The 23,485-nt window shown below is 35.0% G+C and overlaps 1 protein-coding gene across 3 annotated transcripts in view; it reads left to right on the top strand.

The window, feature by feature from the left end:
• Positions 1 to 22,454, top strand: part of LOC138694513 (aurora kinase C-like) — a 40,980-nt gene extending 18,526 nt beyond the window's left edge. For 2 of the 3 annotated variants that reach the window (XM_069818303.1, XM_069818302.1), the window contains exons 4-8: positions 1,654 to 1,845; positions 14,674 to 14,808; positions 16,271 to 16,429; positions 20,259 to 20,490; positions 21,130 to 21,388. In XM_069818303.1, the coding sequence (XP_069674404.1) occupies positions 1,654 to 1,845; positions 14,674 to 14,808; positions 16,271 to 16,429; positions 20,259 to 20,490; positions 21,130 to 21,243 (832 nt within the window). In that variant the 3' untranslated portion in view covers positions 21,244 to 21,388. Of the gene's footprint in view, positions 1 to 1,653; positions 1,846 to 14,673; positions 14,809 to 16,270; positions 16,430 to 20,258; positions 20,491 to 21,129 lie in introns of all 3 variants that reach the window. The other variant, XM_069818301.1, reaches the window with a different exon arrangement.
• Positions 22,455 to 23,485: the final 1,031 nt, after the last annotated feature.

The following is a 23,485-nucleotide window of genomic DNA, read 5'->3' as shown; positions in this document are numbered from 1 at the left end:
CTTTGTTTGCTACAATCGCTGATGTTAAACCAGGAAGCAGGTTAATCTGTGGTGGTCATCATGGTTTGTGAAATTGAGAACAAGACAAGTGAATTCGGCTTTTATCTGTTGCATATATATTATGTGACTCTTATTTTCAGTATTTTCATTTCCAGTGATTGGTTTTTTTTAAATGAAGCATGTTAAGTTCCGAAACTGCATTCATTTGTAAGGAGACAACAGTATTAAAAAATATCGAGATGGTTACACAAAGCAATGACCATGTTCGTGAGAACCATGTTTTGTAGTGTGTGCTCATGTGATGTTCCTGTAGCTATTGGTGGCTGAGATGACTGTAGACGACACATTGATTCAGAGAAGCATAAAACATATGAACAAGTGAAATTGGAAAACAAGTATGTCATTCTTTGTTAATAACAATAACTCTCCTGCAGAAAGAGTTTTCAAAATTGTGAGAAAGAAGAAATTCAGGTCTATATTATGTACATCAACTTTGGAATCACTTCTAATCCAGAAAATCAAGATGACAGGGAGAAGTATGTGTCAAGAAGAAATTTTCAGAAAAGCAGCTGTTAGTTGCAACACATGCAATGAAAAATGTTGTATCACAGAGCTGACAGGAAATGTGTAATTATATATAATATGGTTCAGATCTTTTTCGAAAGGGAGGGGTGAATAAGGTGGGATTATGGATAACCAGCTTCGAAGATTGGCATTTCTTGTGTCACTGTCTTCATTGGACACAGGAAAGTAATTTAGCCAAGAACCAAACTTGAGATCCCAAACATCTTTCAGTGCAGTTTGTTTTTCTCAATATCTTTGATGTATTTGTATGATCGTCAGCAGTGCACATTCTTTTCACTTCTTTCTAAGACCTTTTTGTTTTTCAGTTTTGATGTCATTATTAGAATTGTGATTTTGTAGTTCTTCTAAACACACCAAGATTTATCATTCTTCCGGGTGTATTCATTCTTTGTTCTTAATACACAAGATGTAAAGCAAAATAAAATTTATGTTGTATAATGATACAAAAATCTGAAAATAGTTGTTCATATTTAACAAAAAATTATTTAGGTTTTGAAAGTTATTTCTCAAGTTTTGAAATTTTCTGTTCCAATTGCAATTTTTTGTCATTTGCTATTTGTAGTTCTTTTCGCAGTTTATCGTCCACTGCTCGAATTTTAACAACTTTTTCACATATCTTCTCTTCGGTATTTTCACTTTCACTACATGTATTTGATGTACCTGGCTTCAAAACTTCACACAGAGTTTTTCCTACTGCTTAAGTAAAACCTTGCATCATGTTCCTCCTTTCGAATATTACACTGTCTGTTACTCTTCGAAATTTTCTTTTAATACTTCGGCTTGTCTTATTTTCAGTTCTTTATTGCTTATTAGTTATTATTGCCATGTCACTAATCACTATAAATTCTTAAGAGGGCCTGTATTGAAAGATTATATTATTTACCAGAGTAAACGAGGATTTGGTTGTTGAAGCTTGATCTGACAAGCTGTGAACTGTCTAGCATGTGATTGAGTTTGTTTCAGTTTAATCCAATGTGATCATGTGAGTGCTAAAACTTTGTTGATTAAGTTGATTCTTATGATAATGATGTTTCACAGTTGTAACTCTCCTCTTTTTTTCCTCCACAGAAAACGGTGGACACTAGCAGATTTTGATATAGGCCGAGCTCTTGGAAAAGGAAAATTTGGTAATGTTTACCTAGCAAGAGAAAAGCGTTCAAAGTTTATTGTTGCATTGAAAGTGTTATTTAAGTCCCAGATTCAGAAAGCTAATGTTGAGCACCAACTGAAAAGAGAAATAGAAATACAGTCGCATCTCAGGTAAGGAAGTTGAATCAGTCTGACCAGTTTCATCAAACCATTATCAGTAGTTTACTTTATTTTTTCCAAATAAATTAAGACATTCTAATAAACTGCGCTTCATGAACAATTTCAGTCCTGTTGGTATAATTGTTTTCACTAATGCATTAATTAACTTAGCAAGTAACCTTTTTTGTTATTATGTAAGTAATAGCCTCTTACAATATTGAATAAACTTTTCGAAATTAAATTAACATAGGCATAACAAATGAATGGAGATTCAGATTATTGGATCCTTTATAAAATTTCAGATGGATAAAGTGCAGCAAGGGCAAATTGTTTTGAAATGAGTCAATTAAAAAAACTCCATTAGCATTCTCAGTTTTGGTAACTGCTGTTTTCCCTTTTAAAAAAGTATGAATAATTACAAAAAAAATGGGATGTTATAAGACTATGAAGGGACCGCCAGTTTACAGTTGTTATAGCTGACAGTCACACAAACTGTCCCCCCCCCCCCCCACAAATTTCATATCTGTAAATTTTAGGCTGCACATTTACATGGTTACTGAACAGAATAGAGTTAAAACTTCAAAAAAGGTAAGAAATACAGTATTTGTGGAGAGGGACCGAAGAGGAATTTTTCTTCTAATATTTATACAGTACTTGCAGCAATAATATGCCAGCAAAATATAAAAACCTATCATAAGTGAGAAAAGAAGTAACAACAATGTAAATTGTTTAATAATGTAGTACATACACGGTCTTGACTAATGCATGAGATAAAATGTTGAGCATGTTTTAAACTTACTGTACGTGCTGTATAGTATAATAGTCATACTCGTTCCAGTTACTGTATTACAAAAATTACGTAATTAACAGTACAAAAATGAAAATACAGTACTCTATACATAAATTACACAAAGGCCTACACTTTCTTCTGTTTTTCTTTTTAAAATGTCCAAATGTGATGTCCTGTACTGTACACATTAGAAAAATCGAACACACATAACCACAGAACATCAATAACAAATACACTGTTATTCCATTTCTGTACTTTAGAAAAAATAACACATTATTGAAATTTTATATTCTGATTTTCTACAGTCACAGCAAAGACAGTCTACAATCTAATTGAAAACAAGAGTTTGAAAATAAGTGTTACATTGTTGTCAGTAATACCCAAATACGTAACAAACAAAAATCAATATTGGACATTATACCCGATAAATTTCTCCGAAAATGTGATAAAAGTACGTCGTTTTATACGATAAGTCGTAATAAGCCATGTCGTACTAAGCAATTTTTTTAAAATACAGTGTTTATATGGGATATACATGGGACCATTAGATTTTGCCGTTACAGCCAATACGTCGTTAAAAGCGATGTCACTATACATTAGAGCTCCAATAATTCGAGGTAATTGGGGCTGAGGCTACCTCGAATTACAAAAAACTCTGATTATACAGAAATATTACTAAATCACAGGGTAAATCGTGAATAAATATTTAATGAATACAATAAAGGTTAAACAATACAGTACATACCTGTGTTAGATATGGGCTACCATTTCCAAGTTTCAAAAACACAAGTTACATTTTAAAGAAATTGTCTAGAGTCCTTTGTTTTGTCGACCTGGTTGACGAGTTGGTATAGCGCTGGCCTTCTATGCCCAAGGTTGCGGGTTCAATCCTGGGCCAGGTCGATGGCATTTAAGTGTGCTTAAATGCGACAGGCTCATGTCAGTAGATTTACTGGCATGTAAAAGAACTGCAGGACAAAATTCTGGTACATCTGGCGACGCTGATATAACCTCTGCAGTTGCGAGTGGCGTTAAATAAAACATAACATTTAACATTTCCTTTATTTTAAAATAGATCCTCGTTTTTTAGCAGCAATGTTGCGCCATCTTCTAAGAAGCATGGTGTCAGTTGGAGTAGCTTCTGCATGCTGCTTGGTGTAACACAATGTCACATCTAGTGTGAGTGGTCACTGGTAGAATTTCTTCAGGCAATTTGTCGCCACTGTCTTCAGTGAGTTCACTTATTTCAACAATTGCAACATCGGTCACTTCAAACTGTTCATCACTGTCCATCCATTCTGAAACCTCACTCTCATTTGTGTTTTCAGCAAGCATTTTCATCAATTCTGCCTAAGGTAAATCATCTTTGTCTGTACTGTTGGTATCCTTTTCATCTCGTAAAATCTTGTTCCAAGACTTTTTTAGTGTGTCCGCCTTTATTTCAGACCATGAATCTGCTATCCAGTAAACTACGTTTTTTATCCTTGAAATTCCTTGATGGTTCCTTAACCTTCTGTTTGTAGAAGCATCTGAAAAAAATGAAGACGATACTTTTTTTTTTTCAACCATTGTAAAATGCCTTGGTCCATGGGCTGTATTAAACCAGTGCTGCTCATCGAAGTGACTACTACCGCGGAGGAATCGGAGATTACGAATAAAGCTCTCCACCAGTGATCTCCGGTACTATCGTAGGTGGAACAGGGGACATATGGAGGAATGCGGTGGTTTGGAGCGAAGCAAAGTTGGAGGACGTAGAGCTCAAGGACGCCCGGTGCATACGGACTGACTAGTTGGAGTGGAATAAAATGGCACCAAATTGGATATTCGTCGCATGGAAATTCCTTAATTTAGTTGAAGATAATAAAGTCGCACGCTGTGAACTTTGTGGGCGAATTTACTCTAAGGGTAGTGGGACTACGAATTTGTTAGACCATTTGAATCGATCGCACAATCGCGAACTTGAAGAAAGCGCCGAGAATTATGTTGGACAGCAGCTCGAACACTCAGCACAACTATCGAACAGTGCTGAAAAAGTTAAATTGGATAAACTTTTAATTCAGTTTATGTCGAATAATATGCAACCACTCAGCATTGTCGAAGATGCCGGATTTAAATATCTCGTCAAGGGTTTAAAACCAAGATATTCACTGCAGTGTCGTAACACTTTTCCTCATGTAAGTAAATAGAGCACGTGGTTTACGTGATAAAAACATTGTGATAGTGTGCAGAAAACATAAAAAACTATTCATTATAATTTAACTAACCAGAGTTCTTAGTTGCTTTTTTTCAATTGGTATCTACTTTTACGTGAATATTGCAAGTTATTTTAGGCGACTTATACGACAGTGTTCAGAATGAACTGCGAACGGAATTAAAGGACTTAAAAAACTGTTGGTCCTCCAACAGGTAAGATAGATACATAACAGTAACAGGCCACTACATGACAGGTGACCAATTAACCTCTGTTCTTTGGACTTATCTATCATCAAGGGAAGTCATACAGCCGACAAAATTGCTGGTTGAATTCAAGTCATTAATTCATGGGGACTAAACAACAGAGTTTCTGCCACTGTCACAGACAATGCCCCAAATATGGTTGCTGCCGTTAAAAAAAAAAAAATTAAATTTTTGCCATCTAGGCTGTCGTACCCACATCTTGTACCTTACCGTGAAAGTAGAAATTCATAAGACCCCAGATGTGAGTGAATTTCTCTCTCACTTTTCGGCAATCGTCACTTTTTTTCAAATAAGTGAATTTAACTGTTCAAAACACTTTTCAACTCTTTTAAAAAGCGTGTTTACTTTGATTTATATATAAAAGTTCTAATAAATAATTTCGTGGTTTGGTGTGTAGACAGTAACACTGCAAATGAAAAACTGAAAAAACATAAGAATTTCAGCAAAAAAGGACCATCTAAGATTGATCCAGCATATTGTGCTATTGTTCCAAAGGTCCACAGTAGAAAAAAAGTCTTGAAATTTCTATAAAACGCAACTTTCGAGACAATAAAATACATACATAACTTATATGGAATATTTAAAAGCCAACTTCAATTATATTTTAATGTTTACTTACTTACTTATTGGCTTTTAAGGAACCCGAGGTTCATTGCCGCCCTCACATAAGCCCGCCATTGTTCCCTATACTGAGCAAGATTAATCCAGTCTCTACCATCATATCCCACCTCCCTCAAATCCATTTTAATATTATCTTCCCACCTACGTCTCGGCCTCTCCAAAGGTCTTTTTCCCTCCGGCCTCCCAACTAACACTCTATATGCATTTCTGGATTCTCCCATACGTGCTACATGTCCTGCCCATCTCAAACGTCTGGATTTTATGTTCCTAATTATGTCAGGTGAAGAATACAATGCATGCAGCTCTGCGTTGTGTAACTTTCTCCATTCTCCTGTAACTTCATCCCTCTCAGCCCCAAATATTTTCCTAAGAACCTTATTCTCAAACACCCTTAATCTCTGTTCCTCTCTCAAAGTGAGAGTCCAAGTTTCACAACCATACAGAACAACCGGTAATATAACTGTTTTATAAATTCTAACTTTCAGATTTTTTGACAGAAGACTACATGACAAAAGCTTCAAATAATAACACACATTTCCCATATTTATTCTGTGTTTAATTTCCTCCCGGGTGTCATTTATATTTGTTACTGTTGAATTTTTCCACCTCTTCGAAAGATAAATCTCCAATTTTTATAGTTCCATTTCGTGCAATATTCTGGTCACGGACATAATCATATACTTAGTCTTTTCGGGATTTACTTCCAACCCTATTGCTTTACTTGCTTCAACTAGAATTTCCGCGTTTTCCCTAATTGTTTGTGGATTTTCTCCTAGCATATTCACATCATCTGCATAGACAAGAAGCTGATGTAACCCATTCAATTCCAAACCCTGTCTATTATCCTGAACTTTCCTAATGGCATATTCTAGAGCGAAGTTAAAAAGTAAAGGTGATAGTGCATCTCCTTGCTTCAGCCCGCAGTGAATTGGAAAAGCATCAGATAGAAACTGGCCTATACGGACTCTGCTGTAAGTTTCATTAAGACACATTTTAATTAATCAAACTAATTTCTTGGGGATACCAAATTCAATAAGAATATTATATAAAACTTCTCTCTTAACCGAATCATACACCTTTTTGAAATCTATGAATAACTGATGTACTGTACCCTTATACTCCCATTTTTTCTCCAATATCTGTCAAATACAAAAAATCTGATCAATAGTCGATCTATTACGCCTAAAACCACACTGATGATCCCCAATAATTTCATCTACATATGGAGTTATTCTTCTCAATAGGATATTCGACAAAATTTTGTACGACGTCAACAAAAATGATATTCCTCGAAAGTTACTACAGTTAGTCTTGTCCCCCTTCTTAAAAATAGGTACGATTATGGACTCCTTCCATTGTTCTGGTACAATTTCCTTTTCCCAAATTGCAAGTACAAGTTTATAAATTTCGCTAGATAATGCCCTTCCACCCTCTTGTATTAATTCTGCTGGAATTTGATCAATACCTGGAGACTTGTACTTTTTCAGATTTTCTATTGCGATTTAGACTTCAGAAAGTGTGGGTTCCAGTATGAATGGCTCAGCAGTTTGTATTTGAATTTCGTCCTGATCATTTCTATTTGGCCTATGTATATTTAGTAGTTGCCCAAAATAGTTTTTCCATCTGTTCAGGATTGAAGGAGAGTCTGTAAGTAAATCACCATTCTCATTACCCTTGCCTGATATCCGTTTTTAAATTCCTTTATACCCTTATATAAATCTCGAATGTTTTTATTCTTACTATTTGTTTCTATCTCATTCAGTTTTTCCTTCAAGTAATCTCTCTTTTTATTCCTAAGTACGACTTGCTTCCCATCTTTCATTGAAATAATTATCTCTATTCTCCACAATTGGATCCTGTAAGAATTTCAATTTTGCCTGTTTCCTTCTATCTACTACAATGGAACAATCTTTATCAAACCATGGTTTCTTTTTCTTAGTTTCATGATAACCTATGCTCTGCTCAGCTGCAATTTTGATATTATCTCGGATATTGTCCCACACGCTATTAACATCTAACTCTTCTTCAGCTTCGTCAGCAGTTGCGAAAGCAGCAAACCTGTTTGAAATTTCAACCTGATAATGTTGCTTAGTTTCCTCGTCCTTTAATTTCAAAATATTGAATCTACTAATATTAGCTTTTTGCTCTACTTGATTGGCTACTGATAGTCTTTCTCTTAATTCTCCGATTACCAAATAATGGTCAGAATTACAGTCTGCCCCCCTGAAAGTTCAAATTTTTACTATACTGGTGTGCCTTCTTTTATCTACCAAGATGTGATCTATCTGGTTATGTGTCATTCCGTCTGGAGAAGTCCACATATATTTATGTATATCCTTATGGGAGAATGTTGTACTCTTGACAATTAAATTTTTTGACGTGACAAAGTTGACTAACCTAACTCCATTGTTATTACTACTTACGTGTAGGCTCTCTTTTCCAATTGTTGGTTTAAAAATATCCTCCCGTCCTACTTTAGCATTGAAATCCCCCAATAAAACTTTCATGTGATATCTAGGTAACTGATCAAACGTGTGTTACAATTCCTCATAGAAGCTATCCTTTATATGGTCGTCTTTCTCTTCTGTAGGGGCGTGAGCATTTATAACTGCGATATCGCACCATCTACCCTTAAGTATTAAATACGATAACCAGTCACTGATAAATTCTACCTTTTTTACTGCTGATTTTATTCTTTTGTGTACAAAGAATCCTGTTCCTAATTGGTCATTGTTTCCTTCCTCATAATACAGTAAGTAATCGCCTATTTGTGATATGCCATTCCCATCTAACCTAACCTCTTGTACTCCCACGAAGTTTATTCTATATGTAGCTAGTTCTTTTGCTACTAATGTTACCCCTCCTGTTCTCTAAAGACTAGTTACGTTCCATGTACCAAATCTTATAACCTTATTCCTTTGCTGTGGTCGTGCCGGAGGATCAGTCCCATTTTGAGCCTTATTTGAAGGATTCGTAACAATCTTTTTTTTTACGGTGATGGGTTGTTAGCCCTTCGCCCAACCCCCAAGCTGGAGGACCACCCCTTATCGGCTGTCCACGACTGCTTATTCAATATATTTGCAGCTACCCTCCATATCTGGAGGCCGTCTCCTCTATATATTTTAATGTTTAGATTAAAATATTGAGTTTCATTCTGAAACTAAAGAAACGTGTGGTAATAACATAATTACGATTATCCTTACATTAATATCAGCTTATATTTTTTATTACAGAGGAAGAGTGACGCGTTTTAGAAGAGACAGTTAAAATATTGGCACCCTTTAACACAATGATCACAATCCTGTCCGGTGAAGAATCTGAATAAATTATTTTGGACAGTAAACTTTAATCCACTGATATCACACGTTTCTTTTGTTCCATTCTGAAACTCCCTTAATATATTTTACGTTAAACTAAACCGATTAGAATAATAATTGACAAAAACTGTTTCAGAATAAAAAAGTGTTTCCAGGAAAATTATAAATGTTTACATTAGCTACTGAAAAGCTTTACTTCTGCGTTAGTTTTCAGTTAATTTTAATGTTATTAATTTGATCATTGACTTAAACTAATACGCTTTTCCACATATACTATGAATTTCTAAACTAGAAAAAAATCTGTCAGCTAACTTAGTACTTCAAGCAAAACAAGAAAAAAAGAAGAGCCGAAGAAAGTGAGAGAGAGAGGTAAATAAAAAAGAGAAAATAAACAACAAAAAATTGCAAATTATATAAAAGATACGCGGGCGTCAGTGGACTCGAATCACTACCTGATCCGATTAAAGGAATCCTCAGCGGAAAATGAATGTTTGCGCCGCAGCGCATATACAACCCACGCGGCATCAATCAGAGGTAACTGGAGGTCTCCGATTGAAAGCGCACAAACAACCGCTCCGGAGAAAAACCTAATCATAAGCAGCACTATATTAAACTCATCATGTTCGGGGGTAAGAATGCGCAAATATAGTCACATTGTAATTCTTCCTCGACAGGGTGTGATCCAGCATTGTCCAGTGTTAAGATTGCTTTGGAAGGCAAGCACTTTTTCTTTAAATTTTTTTGGTCTCTGGAACAAAATCTTCAAAAAGCACTTAAAAGTATTTTTGTCCAATCAAACAGATTTTTGGTGGACATATGTAACAGGCAGTGCAGATGCAGGGATTGATATTTTTTAAAGCTCTAGGCTTAGAAGACTTGTCTATTACCAGTAGCTTTAGTTTATGGTCTTCACTTGCATTTGATGCAGCAAGAACTGTCAACCTCTTTTTAGATTTCTTGTAGCCTGGAGCAGCCTTTTTTTCTCTTGAGGCTAGAATTTTAGATGGAAACATTTTATAATTTAGTTCTGTTTCATCACAATTATACAATTGATCAGGAGGAAGGTTTTCTTGTATAATTTTTTTAATTTCTCACAAACTTGTGTAACAGTCTGAGAATCTGCAGAAAGTTTTTCACCACACATTTCAAGCTGCCTTATGCATATTGCTTCTTTCACTTATCCAACCATCCTGAACTTGCAGTAAAATCGTCCTCACCTTTCTTTAACTCATTCCTAAAAAGTAACGCTTTTTCTTGCAGAATAGGCCCTGAAATTAGATTTCCTTTTTGTCTTTGTTGAGTAAACCAAATGAACAAAGCTTCACTCGTTTTTTCATACTCAGATTTTTTCATAGACTTCTGTTCAAAAGAAAATCCCGAATACTTGTTACATGAAAACTTCTCGATTTTGTCTCCGTTTATAAGTCAATCTCCAACTGTTACTTCAGACTCTATACTCACCAGCAAGTTTTTTTAATGTTTCTCCTTTGTCTAGTCTTTTCAAAGCTTCCAGTTTCACATTCAACTGCACAAATTTTCACTTACTCCTGCCACTCATTGTAATGTCCACAATTAAAACATACGAAACACATAGTTACTATAAAACACTTTACAAGTAAGGTACAGGTGCGCCCATTACAGTACCATCTACAACAACGGTCAGCCTGTTATTGCTTTAAAATGTACATTTTTACTTTAGTATATTTTAGTGACCACTGTTGAGTATGAATTACTGTACTGTAACAATATTTTTCTGAAAGGATGGTATGCACTGTACAACTGATTGACGCACGATTCCAATTAGTGAAGGGACAACAAAGAAACAGCAAGCACACTCCTCAAAACCTAATGGTACCTGTCAATCTGTAATAGAAATGCGTTAGCAGTTGAGACTAGGGTTATTTCTGTGCGTTATGAATGAAAACCCTAAGTGGAACAGTTTTATCTGTATTGTACATGGAAAATTGAAAGAAAGTTCAAAATGTAACACATTTGGAAGTGCGAAAAATGTACATGCCGACTATGTATAAAAATGGGATTTTACTCTCATCATCAGCACTACAGCCCTAAGTGGGCCTTGGCTTCTTCAACAATCTTCCTCCATTCGTCTCTCTCCTGTACTTTTCTTCTCCAATTTCTTATTCCCAAATCATCTGTCACACCATCCAACCATCTCAGTTTGGGTCGTCCAGGTCGTCTTGTGTCCCCACGTTTCACTGAATAGTACCTGTTTTGGGATGTTATTCTCCGTATTCCTCATTACACGCCCCAACCATTTTATTCTCGAGGATTTTATGGTGGTGATTATGTTATGTTCGCCATACATTGTCTATTTCGCTGTTGTAGGCCTATCTCTTTCGCCACAAACCTCTGTCATTTATTGGACTGAAAATTCTACGTAGGATCTTTCTTTCAAAAGATCTAAGAGAATTTTCTTCTGCTTTCGTCATGGTCCATGTTTCTGCTCCATATAATAATACTGGTTTTATTAGGGTTTTATATAGTTGGAGCTTTGTTGACCTTTGGAGAATTCTAGACCTAAACAGTCTTGCCATTCCATAATAGCTTCGATTTGCCGCTAATAGCCTTGCTTTAATTTCTGAATCCATACTACTATCTGCCGTCACAATTGATCCTAAGTATTTGAACTGCATGACTCGTTCAAACTCATATTCTTGTACTGAAAGGGATTCTCCTCCCCGTAATGTTGCTTGCCCCATGAACATATATTTGGTTTTGTGGATATTCACTACCATTCCCATTGTCTGTGCCATTTCATTCAAATTTAAGAAATGTTCACATAAAGTTTTCTGGTTTCGACTAATGTTGACAATATCATCAGCAAATGCTAGAATTTGTGCTGATTTATAAAATATTGTATTACCTATTTGTATTCCAGTCGATCTCACTACCTTCTCTAAGGCTATATTAAAGAGAAGGCAGGCCAGTGGATCCCCTAGCCTCAATCCTTTATTTATTTCAAAGGAGTCTGACAGTTCTCAATCTGCTTTTATTTCTATTCATTTTTTCAATTGTTAATCTTGTTAATTTAAATGGTATTTGCAATTGTATCATTGAAGACACTAACTCTCTCCTATTTATACTGTCATACGCATTTTAGAAGTCAATGAATAATAGATGCAGGTCAATATTGCCTTCTTTGCATTTCGCCATGATTTGTTTTAATGTAAATATCTGGTCCACAGTTGACCTTCCTGATCTAAATCCACTCTGGTATACTCCTATCCTCTCTTCTACATACCGATTTAGCCTCCTATATAGTACTCTCGCATATATTTTATGTGCTATATTTAGGAGTGTTATACCTCTATAGTTTGAACAAGATAATCTGTCACCCTTTTTATGTATTGGATGTATCACTCCTTCTCGCCAATCTTCAGGAATTTTTTCCGTTATCCATATTTTGTTCAGAATTTCTTTCATTTTGATAATGAGGTTTTGGCTTTTTAATTTAAAAATTTCTGCTTTTATTTCATCTAAACCCGGTGCCTTGTTATTTTTTATCTGATCAATGGCTATTTCAATATCTACATCATCTGGTGGGTCTCCTTCATCCTCATTTTCCACATTTATTCCTATCTGTAAGTTGTCACTATTTGTCCCTTCTTGCTGTCCCACCAAATTGCTAAAATGGCTTGCCCAGCGAGCCAATATTTCCTCTTTCCCTGATAGTAGTTCACCATTTAAATCTCTACAGCATGTTACTTTTGGTTTGAATTCATTTCTTTGTGAGTTCACCTTTTTATAAAAATGTCTGCTATTCCTCTGCTTTCCCCATTCTTCAATTTCCTGAATTTCTTTATGTAGCCATTCTCTCTTTTTCTTCCTATGGACTTTCTTTTCTTCCTTCCTTCTTTGTTTATATTCGGTCACCTGGCTTCTTGTTCTTGTTCCCTGCAACATTACTTTGTATGCTTCATTCTTCTTCTTTGTCACTTCTTCACATTCATTGTCATACCATCCTTTCTTCCTATTCAATTCGGTATTTTCCCCTAAAACTTCTGTCGTTACGTCTTGTATGATTTCCTTTAAACTCTCCCAACACTGTTGGCTATTTTGACTTCCAGACGTGTCCAATCTTTGTATTCTTTCTTCCAATTTTACTTTGTAATCTTCCTTAGTCTTATCTAATTCTAAGGCTTCATAATTGTATTTTCCTTCCCTACACCCTTGTTTCCGTCTCACACTATTGATTTTTGCTCTGATTGACGCAATTACCAGGTAGTAGTCCGAATCTATATTCGCACCCCTGTATGTTCTTACATTAGTGAGATCTGATCTATGATTTGCATCTATCAAAACATGATCTATTTGATTACAGATTATCCTGTCTGGTGATTGCCACGTACCCTTGTGTATATCCTTTTTCGGAAGTAATGTCGAACCTATAATCATGTTTAGGGACATTGCCAGCTGTACTAATCTCATGACAATTATTATTTGTTTCTTCATGTAAACTATGTCTCCTGATTACTTCTCTTAGATTAGCTTCCTTCCCAATTTTGGCATTCATATCACCAAGTATTATCTTGACATCATTTCTTGGACACTTTATGTATGCTTTTTCTAATTCGTCATAAAACTGATCCTTTTCTTCTTCCTCCTCTGTCGTTTCCGTTGGTGCATGTGCACAAATTAAGCTGTATTAAAGAATCTACCCTTAATCCTAATATAACACATTCTGTGGCTTATTGCTTAGAAATCAATTACTAGATGTTTTACTTTCTTACTGATCATAAATCCTGTGCCAAAAATATGCTCTTTCGGGTTGCAGCTGTAGTATATATTGTACCTTTCCTTTTCCAGTATCCCTTCCCCCAACCACCTTTTCACTTGGATGGCTGCTATATCAATTCTACATTTAACTAATTGGTCTTCTAGTACCCTTAGGGCACCTGGTCTGTAAAGACTTAATACATTCCCTGTTCCAATTCGTAATTATCCTTTTTACCAATTCCAGTTCGTCTCCATGTATTCCATCCGGCTTTATCCCATTGTTGAAGTTTCGCAACAATTTACTTTTTACGGGATGGGGTCGTCAGCCCCATGCCCAACCCCCACCCTGGAGGGCCAGGTAATTTGTAATCAGGGTTTTCTTCCCCTAGCCTTTGTAGAACCAACTATTCGCTGCAAGGCAGCAGCACTGGTTTTGGTCCACCCTGGGTATTTTATTTCCCCAGTACCCACCATATCTGGTGAGCATTCCCCTATCCGCCACCCGGGGAGACGCCTGATGGGAGACCAGTAACTCCACACGGGGGATTTTATTCTAGTTTTATGTAAAATTTAATTTTCTTAAGACTGGCTCAAATTACATGGAACCACGAAATACTGAGGTTCTACTGTAAACGGTTTTGACTGTATATGCTTCAACATTGTGTGTGCAATGCTAGTGACATTTTTTGTTGTCTAGTGGTTCCCATGCTAGCTGTTGAACCAAGTTTGGGAGGTTAAAATCCTTAGGATGACTTCCTCCATAAAGAAAGTAAAGCTTTGGGTCCTGTATCACAGAGTTACAGCATGTGAAAGAACCCTGTGTCCTATAGAAAAAACTGTGCAAAATTCTTCAGACCTTTGATTTAAGACATATGTTAAATGTATTTGCTTTGTTTTCCATTAATTTATTTGTTTCAGGCACACCAACATTTTAAAAATGTATGGATTCTTTCATGATGACACGAGAGTGTACCTGATATTGGAGTTTGCCCCGAAAGGAGAGCTGTTTAAGGAACTTCAATCACAACCAAATAAGAGATTTTCTGAGGAAAGGTTAGCAGATACACACGTTTCTGTATGATAAATCCAGAAAATTTTGAAACTGGCTGTAATGACTAACTCTTTGGGTTGAAAGTTTTTACGTGAAAAGAAATGAAATATTCTAGTTTTAAGTATGTTGGATAAATTAGATATAGACCTAATTGTACAGAAGTTCAGAAGAGAATAGTTGTGAAAGTTGCTGTGCTGTTGCTAAATCAGTTTTTATGAACCATCATTTTCTACAGTTTTTGGAAATAAAGAACGAAAGTGAGTTCATGGGATACATATATAACAATTATTTTCCTGAAAGTCAGCATTGTTGTAATATTTTCAAAGATAAAATATTACATGATTTGCTTTCATTACACTACATGTTCTTCCAACTAAGGTATATTGCACGTGAGCTGTCAAAAAGTTCAATAAATATTAAAATGTTTTTTACAAAAATTGTGAGTAGTTCTTTCGTGTAATAATACGAAATACAAGAAAAAATATTCACACAGGAACTTAAGGGCTGGAGGAGAAGGAAAAAATTTTACTCTATTTGGAATGTTTGCATAAAATATAAATTTGCTTCATAGAGGCTCTTCCTCTCCGCCCCCTCTTTCTCTTTCCCCCTCCCCCTCTCCCTCCTCCACCTCCTCCCTTGTCTGGGAATAATTCTAGGTATAGATCGCGCAAGGAACAATTACCGAAAAGCAATAGAGTGGTGTTGCTGTCTGTTTTGACGTGTGTATGTAGGCACGCCGAACGGTGAGAAGTGCGGGCCGATGGAAGTACTGTCTCTTCCAAGAAGATTAACAAATGAGGACATCATTGTGGAAATAATGTAGCAAGAGAAAAATTCGAAGCTAATTAAATGCTCAACATATGTTTACGAATTAACATGTGATACAAGACACGTATTCACATGCAATGGAACAAACTAAAGTTGTAATGTAACTATAACAATGCAAGACTGATTCTATAGATGTCATTTTTCTTCCGAATGTACTCTTGAATATCATTCAAGCTATTTCGTGATCTTTCCTGTCGCCCGCACTTCCTTATCGCAATGTTTCATGTGCATTCCTTCAGTCGGTACTTCCTGCTTGCGAGACCTAAAATATTGTGCAGGTTGTAGTTTCAGAAAATTCTTCTTTGTAACAAATTTTAAATGATAAAATGTGCATTACACTATTGAAATAGATACCACATGTACACATCTTCCTGGACGTAAATTTAAATGAGTAAGAATGATACAAGGGTAGGTTGTCTTTAGAATAGTTTCTCATATTGTGATTAGTCACTAAAAAGAAATCACAGCTAGGAAAAATTCTTCCTACTAACAGCAGTGTGTGTCAGTTATGCAAACAATGCTCTTAAAGAAGCATACAAATATACAGCATTTATCTAGATGAAAAAATAACTAATGTTCAATTCATATTGCATTAGTCTGTGTTACATATAGTCATTTTTTACCTTGTGCTTTTAGAACTGCAAGATACATTGCACAAATTGCAGATGCTCTGAAATACTGTCACAGCAAGAAAGTTATACATCGTGATATCAAACCTGAGAATCTCTTGCTAGGACCCAATGGAGAAATAAAGATAGCAGACTTTGGGTGGTCTGTTCACTCTCCTTCTTCAAGGTAAGTTACTCAGTAGAAGTCAGTTTGAACTCACGACTGTAAGCATTTATATTCCACATCGCAATTTTATTAACCACTAAAAAGGGATCCCTGTGACAAGAATGTACAACAGAACCTCGATTTCCCTTGGGGGTGGGAATTTTAGTGATGAATCAAAATAATGACAGTTTTGAAAGCATTCAGCGTGATCTATGCTATCAGACTGTTGTATCACACAAGATGGTCTAGGTTCCAGTCCTAATCATTTTCATTTGAAAATACGTAATTGTGACACTTGTGGTGGATAACATTGCAGTTGAGTTTTTTCTCTGTATATTTGTCATTATATTTATTTTTAGTCTTTTTATAGATGTGAAACGTGAACTCTTAGTTTTAGGGTACTTGGAATTAATTTGGAGCTTTTTTTTTTTGCACGGAGATCAGCAGTTTCGTTGCCAGCAATTCCACAATGTCCTTCTCAAAAAAAAAAAAACTAGGATTATTTTTTTGTATTTTATCAGAAAGAACAATTCGAATATTTTAATGGAAAAAAGTCAATAGATTTCTACATGGGCTAAATTGGTGGCACAAATAATATTCAATTTCTGACCACATTCGCTCCAGCATATCTGGTGTGAAGGTTGCTACTGCTTCTACTGCGTGCACATAAGACATTAATGTCAGGTATTGTGGGGAGTACACAATATCCTTCACACAGCCCCAGAAGAAAGAATCTAAAGGAGTTACGTCAGGGAAACGAGGAGGCCAAGCTATGGGACCACTGCATCTGATCCAACAGTTTCGGAAGGCAGAGCTGTACACACAGTGTTGGTTCAGTGAAGTGGTGCTCCATCTTGTTGAAAGATTATTTTGGCTATTTTTGTGCTATCTGAGGAAATTCGAATTGTTCAAGTATGTTTAGATATGCAATTTCTGTGACAGTAGGTTCCAAGAAGAAAAAAGGTCCAATTATCATGTACTCCATCAGACTGCACCATACATTTATATTAGGACTATCTCGAATATGCTCCTGGACTTCGTGTGGGTTTTCGGAGCCCCATATACAAACATTGTGCCAGTTGACTTTTCCGTACACATGGAATGTTGCCTAATCCAAAAACATGACAAGACTCGAGAAATCGTGGTTTTGATCAATACACTCCAGAATGTCATTTGCGAAATTCTGTACTCTAGTTTGTCTGTCTGCTTTATTTCTTGAAGAATCTGCACCTTACATACATATAACTCCAGTTGCTTGTGTAGGACTCTTAGTAATTGTTGTTTGGGGCATCTGCAGTTTACGTGATGCACAACTAGTGGATTTGTACTGACTACGAGCAAAGGCATTTCTAATCTCTTCTACTCGCTCTTCAGATATGTGCTGACCTTCTCCATGCCGCTTTTGCACACTGCCAGTAGCCAAAAATGTTGCAAACTATTTGATAGACTTAGGATCATGTGTATCTTTCTGAAACACACATCTAAATTTTCTTTGAACAATGATTACAGATTTGCTTTGTGCAAACCATACAACTGTCTGCTCTTTCTCTTGCATTGATGCCATGTTGTAAATTAAACTATACCAGTGCCCCTAGTGATGATTCAGAATTCAGAAAATGACTACTGAATCTTGACTACTTCCTCTCTCCATTACATCCAGCTTGAACACAATATCTGCAGCAGACAATTTTAAAAGGAAGTTAAAATCAGGGAAGTTTGAAGGGTTCACCCTGTATTTTAATCTAAATGATGTGACAGCAGGGTCATGACTAAAACTGTCAGAGTACAAAATGAAAACAATTCCTTATGTTTTCCCTCGGAATTACTGTATACCAGTCATATGTGAAGAGTTATCTGCCCCCTTGACCCACCAAAGTGGAATGACTTTCCTGTGCGTACTTACAGAGAAAATGTTTACTAAAGTCTGTGCTTTTTTTTTTCTTTCTGATTTTTTCCGCTCCTTTTTTCTTCTTTAGCCTCCTCAACCTTTGATGTTCTGTTTCTTTTTTTGGAGCCATTTTTCAGAAAAAGTATCAAATCCTGAATAATCCAAAACTGACCGATGTGTCATTAGAATTATGTAGGCCTACTGACAGATTACTAAATCGTACTTCAGTAAATTAAATGCTTAATTAGACTGTAAGATGATTGTCAATCTCCTGATAAAGATGTCAGCTTCTTGGTATAAAAAAAGCCAGGAGGCTGACATGATCCAGAAGGTTGACATTTTGCACTATTTGCGTTCCATTTTTTTAGCGTGCTAGATTATTTTGTGTTCCACTTTTTTAGTGGTCTAGATTATTTTGCATTCCAATTTTCAGTGTGCCATTTGTTAGCAATCCATTTTTAGTGTCCCAGATTATTTTGAGTTCCATTTTTTTGCATTTCATTTTATAATATTCCAGATTATTTGGCATTCCATTTTATTGTTCCAGATCATTTTACGATCCATTTTTAGTGTTCCAGATTAGAAACCATTCTCTTGCCCTGTCATAGAGGATGCCTTGTTGATTGCAACATTGACGAGTTTATCCCATGGATGATCAAATTTGCTTGTAACATTATAAATTTATTTAATCTGAGAGGATTAATGTCATAGCGCCTTCTCTTCCATCCTGCCAGATAGCACATACAAATACAAACAATGACAAAAGTAATACAAATTAAATTGAAGTCCAATAGAGTATCAACAGGATCAAAGAACACTATAGAGCACTTACCAAGCTAATACAAAAAAATGAAATAACAGTGATAGCAATGATAATAGAGATGTTGATGATGATAATAGTAGTAAATACATTGCATATTAAGTGTAAAACTGATACGACTTATTAGCATAGTTATAATATTATGGATTAAGTCGGAATTTGCGCAACCTGACAGGTGTTTAACAAGCAATTTCATGAACTAGAAAGTGATTCTTTAATTTAGTACATGTACCTTAGTTTATATATACTAATAAAGCACATATTGCTAATATTCTTTCAGTGTTGTTACAATTAAAAATATATTCTCGCACATGATACACAATGATGGGGCAATGAACTTAATTTGTTTAATGCTTACATAGTTCATTGCAATCATTGGGTGAAAATGGCTGTTAATATTATTGTATAAATAATGTTGTAATTACTCTGCTTAAGTTTTGTGTTACTTATCTCAATAAATATGATTATGTACTGACTAAACATTTATACATGTATGTTGGTTAGAATGAACAAATTCATAATTTTAGTATTATAGAAATTATGTCATGAGTCTATACCAGCTGGGTTCAGTTCTCAGGAAAAGTAGGTCTAGTCAAGGTCACGAGTAAGAAAAACCTGACTAGACAATTGATAAATACGCAAATTTGTTTACAGTTAACAATTTGCTTAATTTTTTCTGTCTTCTAAGTAAAAATAACAGATTTCTAGCTAGTCGCCGATGGCCAAAATTTATAGCATCTATAGCAAATCACCCAAAAACATCAGATCTAGCTATAAAATTGCCAACTTAGCAACACTAGTGGTGTCATGTTGTGCTGCCATCTCCCAAGGACCTTCAGATATTTTCTACGACCTTTTATTACATTTTCATCTATGAATAAAGTTGTAAAGGTATACAGCGCATAATTAGATGCATATCATTTTAGATTGAAGTCGAAATTTTTAGATTTGAATTGAATTGCTGTTGGCTTGGAAATGCAAATGAATACTGTGTTGAATTAATAAACTTAAAATCATATATAAATCAATATTTTAAGCCAAAGAATAATGAATAGTTCAAATTATGTTATTTTGAATTAATTGCTTTTGAAATAGAGTTTTGCTGTAAGTCTTGCAAAATAACCTTGTGTTTATGCTTCCAGGAGAGACACAGTGTGTGGTACTCTAGATTACCTTCCACCAGAAATGGTACAGGGACAACTTCACGATGAAACAGTAGACTTATGGAGTTTAGGTGTATTATGTTATGAGTGTCTTGTTGGGAAACCTCCATTTGAAGCAGTAACATACGACGAAACATACCGAAGGATTGGCAAAGCAGAATATTCCTTTCCATCACATGTGTCAGAAGATGCCAGAGACCTTATTCATAAGGTGAGTACAGTTTTATTTAATTCACAGGACTAATATTGAATGATGAAGATCACTTTTAAAAGGGATTTCTGTTTTGAATGCAATGTATTGTGAGTTGTCATGTCAAATATTAAGGTAATATTTAGATACATTCCAAACCTTTTTATTCCCATTTTGGAGGTGGGTCAGTGCTTTAACAGTCACAGCTCTATTGGTAGTGGCATAATAGTGGAAATATACGTACGTGGTGTGCGTGTGCGCGCTCGGGCTGCAGCTGTTATTTTTCTTGCTGTAATGAAATCCTCATTCAGTTGCAGTTCTACTCTACTTGCATCATTTTACAGTCCTAAAGAAAAGAATCTCATTGTACTGGACATTTTTTCTCTGGCACATATAATAAATTAGCTTCCCTTATGAAAAGGTTGCCAGATTTGACAAAGAGTATTACATATAATTTGGAAACACACCTAAAAGGTAAAATGATATACATTTGAAACGGTTAGGGAATCGAATATGCAAAATGTCAGAAAAATTTACACCTAAGAAGCGTTTGTGCTCATTCACAGTTAAGAAGGGGGGAGGGGAATATCATCAGATAGGTTAGAATGATTTGAATGCCATATACTATATCACTTGTCTATTTTTCTTTCAATACTACAGCTCCTTGTGATTGTTCCTTCGAAGCGTCTCCCGTTGAGTGAAGTTCTGAAGCACAGCTGGATTATGAGTCATACATCCAGTCATCCAGATGGTACCAACAAAACATCTGCATAACGTCAGGTTAATTTAGCATTGCAGGAAAATATGTTTCTTCATGTCCAAAACTCAAGTCACACAATCTGTAATTCTGTAATGAGACAGTATTTACATTTGTTGAGTTTTGTTCATGATGAGATGATACCATAGTAATCTGCAAAGGATTGATATAACTAAAGAGTGAATTATCCTTCCCTTTAAGATAAGTTTCTTGGATGTGTGTACACTAAAATGTATGCTAATTTGATGTATTTTCAGATATCTGTAATAAAATTGATTTGATTGTTAGGTTTCTGTTTGTTATTTTGCACACTTTAATCGAGAATAACATCAATTTATACAGGTGCATGTAAAATGGATTTAAAAGTCTGATATCTTCCACGAGATTGAAGTACTTGTATAAAAATGCCCATTAATAATTTCTCACTTTTAAAACTTCCAAATTTGCAAAATTCAGTTTTGTATCATCGTGTAATGTTTTTGTAGTGGTTAGTAATTCATTCCAAGTGTATTGATATGTAACAGAAGCAAAACAGTTCTATATTTAAATGAACAAATTTATTGTATAAGAAGATCAATCTCGTGTGTTTAACAATCTGTTTGCAGGTGTACAGACAATACTTTCTCCATTAACAATAGAGCATTTCTTCTGTCTTTTAATTTGTTACATTGTAAAATCAGATTATATATTTCAGGCTACATGATATAATGAATGAATTATAAGAATAACTTGAACAAATTGTTTAGTGAAGCATAGCAGAAGATTAATAATTCTTTGTCTTAAAAATATGAATATGGCAATGAAGAGAAGTGATATGCATTTATTAGATGAAATGTCCGGTATTGACATTTTACTTGTATATTAATACTGAATTAACTCCCAGCATGAGCATGTCAGAGATTTCTTTTCTTCTTTGTTAAAATAAAGCCGTAATACTGGTAAACAAGCTTATTTGCTTTGTTCTAATAAATAATAACGGATGTGTTGTGATGTTTTCAATATGTAAAAGATAGTTTTTAGTTGTTTCTACATATACAAAGCACTGATACAAACTTAAGCATTGAAATCAATGTGAAAATTTTGAAGCTGTGTTTCCAGGTGTGTTCTATTACGAATTAATATTTTATCTCCTAAGTAGTGTGTAATTTTACAACTGAAATGTGACACACGTTGTATGAAATCATTTTATATTTTAAATTGAACAATAAAAATATTTGTATTAAATAAACATTTGTGTAATGGTATAATAAAAGCAGATAATCCAGTTCTTGGTTCTTGTGCAACATGTATCTTGCACATATGCTGTTAGAAACATTGCTCTGAATAAGTATCTGTATGTTAGGAAATAATTATTACATTATTAATAAATTGAATAACTGAGACACGGAAGCGGAAGGCATGATGCTGTTATGAAGACTACTGTTTCAAAGTTGCCCAATCGTAACTCTGCTGCTAACGTAACTTTCTTGGCATTGTCTGTTAAGAAGTGGTTAAGAGTGTAAACTATTGCTTTCATCTACAGTTTCCAACAGTGTCTTTCCTTCATAGTTCATGATACATCCCAATGACCACAAAATTGATAAATTGTATTGCTGACAGTGCTACTTCCATTCACTTGATAGAATGTCACTCATGAAGTACAACTTCAATTATAGTATTATTTTAATGGGTAAAGAAAGATGTTAAATTGGAACTTTAATGTTAAGGTTATAGGAAGTATATAAAGATTAAATTAAATTTATCAGTTTTGAAAGTGATCTCTTCTTTGGAAGACGAAATGGGCCCACTGGTGTCTTATTTTCATTATTATTTTTATTTTGGCATTTCACGAGATTAAGAAATCATAATTTTCTTTTAATGTATCAAACAAAAAGTGCCTTCTCAACATGTGAACGTGATTTGTAAGTCTTGTGTAAAATTTCCTTTTATTGTTATACCTTTACCTTTCAAGAAAAAAAAGACACACATAAGTAAGAAGTAAGCTGAATGCTAGAGATTCTTGAAGACAAAGAAAAAAGAACCTCAGAGTATTTAATGGGCCATCTGTTACGGCCAGTTTCTTGAAGGACAATATAATGGCGTATTAGTTACCAATCCTTAAAGTTACTAGTATCATAATTTTACTGCTCGGTTTCTCGAAAGTTTTGTTAGTTTGCTAATGAATTGTTAACTGATAAAGGATTTAACGAATGAGTTCTACTAGATTTATGCAGATGGAAGTTGTGATGCGTGACATTAATTCGGGATTATAAACATTAA

The sequence above is a fragment of the Periplaneta americana genome, chromosome 2, assembly GCF_040183065.1.
Source record: "Periplaneta americana isolate PAMFEO1 chromosome 2, P.americana_PAMFEO1_priV1, whole genome shotgun sequence".
In the NCBI taxonomy this organism is placed as follows: domain Eukaryota; kingdom Metazoa; phylum Arthropoda; class Insecta; order Blattodea; family Blattidae; genus Periplaneta; species Periplaneta americana.
This window is presented reverse-complemented; position numbering and strand designations above follow the sequence as displayed.